Genomic DNA, 5,730 nt, shown 5'->3' on the forward strand with positions numbered 1-5,730 from the left:
TGCTACAGCTACATGGCCAGCGTTAGCCTAAACAGCTGTGTATTTACCGGTCTAGAAAAAATATTGCAAGTTCAGCATCAAACTTCATTCCTTTACTCACCAAGAGCTGTCTTCAGTGGTGGAAAGCAACGTTAACTCTTGTCTCTATCATGTCTTTTCATCCCCCGAATTCAACATGCTAACCAGCTAGCCCCAGCCCATCTCATCACCGATAATGACTCACTGTAGCCTCCAATGTGCCCTGAGTGCGCCCTGATGTGTGCTGACATATTATAACCCTTTAAAAGATGATATGTCAGTATTGTGTTCACACACACACACAAAAAAATGTTATTACAGGTTTAAAGATCCTCCTCAGACATGTTTAAGACTTACTAAAGGAAAACGCTCTGCTTTAAATAATAATTTGGTTTAGATTTTCCTACAAAAAATTTAAGTTTCCACATCATACTTGTATAAGTTGCACCCTGGACCACGACTGGCTTCCAAACTAGTTTTGAAATCACAAAAGCACAATCACATGGTTGTGGTTGAACACAGAGAAGCCTTCTAGTGACTCTTCATACCTCATTCTGTACAGTGAAGATGAAACGTGCAGATAACAATAACAATAAGCAGAGCATATTTTTGAGTGGAGTTGGACTTTAAGTGTCTCCAAATTTCAGAATCATTATGTTACCTGAGATCCGAAAACACACCTTTGAAGGGGGAGTTCACATGTCCCTTTTCCTCCAGTCTGCAATGAATGAATGAATGCAAGCTCAAACAAGTCCATTTCAAGCTAAAGCCTTCTGAAGGGTATCCCACTGATGGCTTGCTAAACCAACAGATAATGCACGTTATGTCCCTGCAGTTGAAGGTCTGCTAATGATACGATGATTGCCATTTCAGCTGAAGATCTCCGGTGTTGCCTTGTCATCCAGGGAGCTAGAAATACCTAAGAGACCAATAAGGCCTGGCATTAGCCATTACTATTGTTGTCTTAATGCCTCCTTCAATTATCCACGAGCAGCTCTTTTGAGCAGCTACTGTCAGAACCTCCCCCACCGGTTTTTCACCAATTTTATCCCTGATTACCTGGATCAATGGGCATTAAAGGACCCACACACAGACAAACACAGAAATTTGGGGGGGTTGGGGTAAGGGGGTCTACTTTCAGACAGACCAGAAATCCCTGTGACTACCTGTGTGCCAGGGACAAACGAAGATGGCTATTCAGTCGTCAGTCCCACCACACACAGTGTTTATTTAGCTACAGCTCAAACCAGACACTTTTAATCTATTTTCCTTCTCCCTGCAGAACTTGCAAAGAAGAAATGATTTCTTTCTATCTCTGTCTGTCCTCCCTCTCCCTCACACACACACAAACATACTTAAGTGCTAAAAACTGTCCTAAATCAGCTGGTTGTGTCATCTATCATTGATGGTGGCCAAACATTAAAGTAATGCAGAGCCTGAATTATTCACAATATTAAATAAATATAGGTACCTTTTTAGTAATGTGTATTTTAAAGACACAATATGTAATTTTCTGCTGCTAGGGGTCTCTCAATCAAAACAAGAACAAAAGACGGATCTTGGTGACGTTGTGAAGTAGCTTGGGATCATGGGAGTTGTTGTCTTCACCACCACTGCTGTCATTGCATTGAGCTACTTGCGGTTATAACCATGTGATTAAATCTGGTAAAATCACTGATAAAGCAGTTTCATGTTAGAAATCAGTGCTTGTCCGGCGCTGTTCAACGGATGCAGGTGCCGCTAACGTTTGCTCAGCTTGTTTCTCTGATAACTTCAGTTCCGGTAATCCGAAGGTTAAAATCCTTCATCGGGTTAAAATATATAGTTAAAAATAACCAAGAACTAAAAGGTGTATCTTAAAAGTGGTCAATCAGTCTAGGTGTTTTTTGATGATGGAAATGTTTTGTCAGCCTAAGCTTTATTGGGGAGTTTGAGTGTCCCATGATGTTCTAAATGCTGTCAAAGAAACTTTCTAACAATGTCAGGGATTCACATTAGGGGTCAAACAGTGAATTTATTGACACAAAAACGAGTAAAATTAACTAAATATCAGCTTTAAAGAAATCCAAAACGGTCAAACTCTAGCCCTGACCTCTTTATTGCCTCCACTAAAGCTTTAATGTGGTGTTTGAACAGGTGCAGATGAAAGGGCCACAGGTGAGGGAGTTGCAGTCCTCGCTGCTTGCAGAGGTATGACCATCCTCTGACTCACCTCAGCTCTGACCAGCTGCCTCCTGCCTGCAGAGAGGTCCCGGGCTGATCAAAGCCGCCTCAGCCCGCCAGTTCAGCGGTGACAACACTGACAGCTGAGTGTTTTTCACCGCCGTCTGAGCCGGTGGTGAGCAGTTAGCGAGATGCGCTGTTGGGTGATATGCATCTGCGGATTAATTGACACACCTGTGTTTAATTCACACAGACAGTGCTGGCAATCATCTCATCAGAGATCCATCAACACTAAGCTACAGCTGCCTCCTCAAAGAAAAAAAGAAGTGTTAATAATCTTCCTGTCTTGGTTGTTAATGTGTTGATGTGTGTGCTTTGATCTAAGATGGAAAAATCTTGTAAGTGACTGGTAACACTGACTACTGCATGCTTTACAACGATGGTAATAAGAAAAAAGCACCACTAATAATTGCAATATATATACACATATATATATATATATGCTTTTTTACATGGTATAATGATCTTGTACAAAGATCCATGTGTTCCATCAGTCACACTGTATTAACATCCATGAGGTCAGTGAAGATGACATAAAAGTATAGTAAGTAAAGATAAAAAGCACGGCATGCAAAATGAACATCTGTACTTTTTGTAGTTAAGCACAACAATGTGGTTGTCTATTAGCCTATTTTTACAGTTGTCTTTTTTTTTTTTTTTTATTACACCTGGCTTACCTGCTTTAATATTCCATTAATGGATGTGTTCTGTCAGGTAATGAGTGTGTGTGTGTGTGTGTGTGTGTGTGTGTGTCTACACTGCTACTATTTGTTTAGACAATTGACATAATTGTCTTTCAGATGCGGAAAATAATACTTTCGGAAAAAAAACTATGAAATTAAATCAACAATAAGATTTAACATGACGTTACTAGGAGGGATTTAAAAAAAAAAACACTTTGCAAATGTCTCTTTGTTGTCAGGAGAGGTGTTTATCTTGGAACCTGCTTTTCAGGGTCTGCTGCCTTTTCGTCCCACAGGACTGAACAACCTGCATGTGTTTTTTTTCTTTTAATTAAGTCTCCTTTGCAGTAATTTTCTCTTATTATACTTGACAACTGTTAAACCAGTCAGATAAGAGTTGTGCAAATCTTCAAGGTGTACGTGTCTAGATGAACATAAACACACACACACACACACACACACACTGAGATCGCGTCCATCTCGCTGCTTGAAACCTCAGAAGCCAAAGATGTTGCAACTTGTCCCCGGCAGGCAGAAAGAGAGAAATTCTGAGGAAGTCGTACACTGTCACTATAATGTTAATAGATGAGAGAGAAATAGAGTACAGGGCCTATGCGGTTGGGAAAGTAATGAGGAACACAGCAAACACTGATGCGATAATACTGATAATCCACTGAGAGATGAGTCACAGGTTGGATTTTTCACCTCTGTCCTCTAAACCAAACCCTGCTGTCTGTTTGGAGGTCATGTGACTGGGAAAGGAGGGGGAAAGGATTGAGAGAGAAGAGCAGAGAGCTATGGTGAGACCACCTCCACCACTCAAGTCTTATTCAGGCAACACCTTATACCTGCACTGAAGCACATCCAACAGCTCCAACAACCAACTGGACTGATACATGCAGCAATTTTATCATAACCTTTTTAATACTTTGTATTTTTTTAAAATCTGGAATGTTGGGATGCATTTCACCATCCAATCAGCATCCCTGTAGGAGTCAACCTGGCCCTTTCCACTGGACTGCTGCTTAATATTGGACCCTTAATAGATTGGACATGTTTGGCCCAGGGCAACTGGTCTCTACTCTCCTGCCTGCAGTTTTCCATTCACCTGCAGCTCACTTTTTCCCGGCATTCCCAACCAGATTGAGCTCTCAGCCTCAGATTCTGATCCCGGGGCCCTTTATCAGCTACGAAACCTTGAGGAGTTATCTGCAGCCAGAGCCATGCAAGGAGGCTTTGCTCCTGGCCACACAGGCAGTCGGGATGGGGCCACTCACAGAGGCCATAGGTGAGTTCAAACCACAGCTGCTGTGACTAGACCCGGGGACTGACTGTATGATGCAGGACTTGTGCAGAGCCAAACTGGCACTGTGTTACCACAGTGTCTAAGACAGTCAGTGAGCACCATCTGATTGCAGTGTAAATGTTTACAAAAGATTGGCTAACAGCTCGTAACTAACAATCAATTATCAAGCAGTGTTAAAGTGGGCCTAATGATCGCTGCGCTAATTACCCAATCTAGAGCCATTAGTTCCTTGTCACCCGTTGGCGATTGTGTAATTGGTGCTCGCGCTGTGCTTTCCAGATGAACAGAGGCCAGTGAAGCAGCGTCGCGCACGGGCCAACTACAGCAGCTGGCAGCTGGAGGAGCTGGAGAAGGCCTTCGAGACCACACACTACCCGGACATCTTCATGAGGGAAGCCCTGGCCCTCAGACTGGACCTCATTGAGGCCAGAGTACAGGTACTTGGCAGACTGAGCTCTTTCTGGAAATATTCACCTCATACTCATCCATGTGATATTAATTTGTTTGTACAGTGTGTAAATGAAGCTTTTCAGCTTGTGACAACCAACTCTTTTTGTGTTGACTAACATTCAATTCCTGTTTCTGAATTCAGTTCTTTTCACAATCTCAAAGTTGTCAATAGTACCAAGAATGTCACAATAAATTCTGGGAAAATTCATTGTATTTTGGCACAGCAATCACTAAATCTAATATAGCTTGCATAGGTTTACAGCTCCTCAAGTCTGTCTTAAAACAATAGTCACACGCCCACATGTACACTGAAACGGTTACTGGTTTCTGTATTTGTTCCTCGGGTCCATACTGGCTGCGGAAAAATTCCTTATTTGCATTATGCATTTCTCTATACTATAAGATATAGGGGGTCAAAATCTGCACTACTTGCATTCAAAAGTTCAGCTGAAACTTAAATGAGGCTTCATTTACCTAATAAAATATTATGGAAAGTTTTTACATAACTTTGATGTTAGGATTTTAGTTTGATATCTTGTCAACATTTTGAAACTTTAACACAAACGTTACCCTATGTTCATATTTATGTTTATGTTTATATTCAGATACTCTTTTGTTTGTTTCCAGGTTTGGTTTCAAAATCGTCGTGCCAAGATGAGGCGACAGCTGAAGCTCCAGGGCCAGCTTGTTGCTGGGTCTTATGTAAAGAGAGACAGTGATGAAACATCTGAGAGAGTGAAAAGGAGTTTAAAACAGCACTCAGAGAGTTCTGACAGCGAGCACTGGGAGAAGCGACAGGAAGGAGAAAATTACCCATGGACAAAAGCTGTGAGCGCCGCGCTGAGCGGGCATATGCAGCCCGTGACCCAGAAGATGGGGAAGTGGGAGAGGCCGGAGGGGCCGAGCTCAGACGAGCTCCGCTCCTGCAGCATCGCCAATCTGAGGGCCAAAGCCAGAGAGCACGAGGCCGAGATCCACAGCACTGTAAACATGTCAGGAGGTGACACACAGTCAAGAACACAGGAAGCTGATGCCATGCACAGTGATTGA

The 5,730-nt window shown here is 42.4% G+C and overlaps 1 protein-coding gene across 1 annotated transcript; it reads left to right on the top strand.

Annotated features, from left to right (window-relative positions):
- Positions 1–3,956: 3,956 nt before the first annotated feature.
- On the top strand, positions 3,957–5,730 carry LOC111217705 (paired mesoderm homeobox protein 2-like; the record flags this gene model as incomplete). The annotated part of the gene is made up of 3 exons (XM_022739690.1): positions 3,957–4,212; positions 4,510–4,667; positions 5,308–5,730. Coding segments are annotated over 3 exons (837 nt in total), but the record flags the coding sequence as incomplete, so codon positions are not given.

Source organism: Seriola dumerili, unplaced genomic scaffold (assembly GCF_002260705.1).
Source record: "Seriola dumerili isolate Sdu_G_001 unplaced genomic scaffold, Sdu_1.0 BDQW01000044.1, whole genome shotgun sequence".
Taxonomy (NCBI): domain Eukaryota; kingdom Metazoa; phylum Chordata; class Actinopteri; order Carangiformes; family Carangidae; genus Seriola; species Seriola dumerili.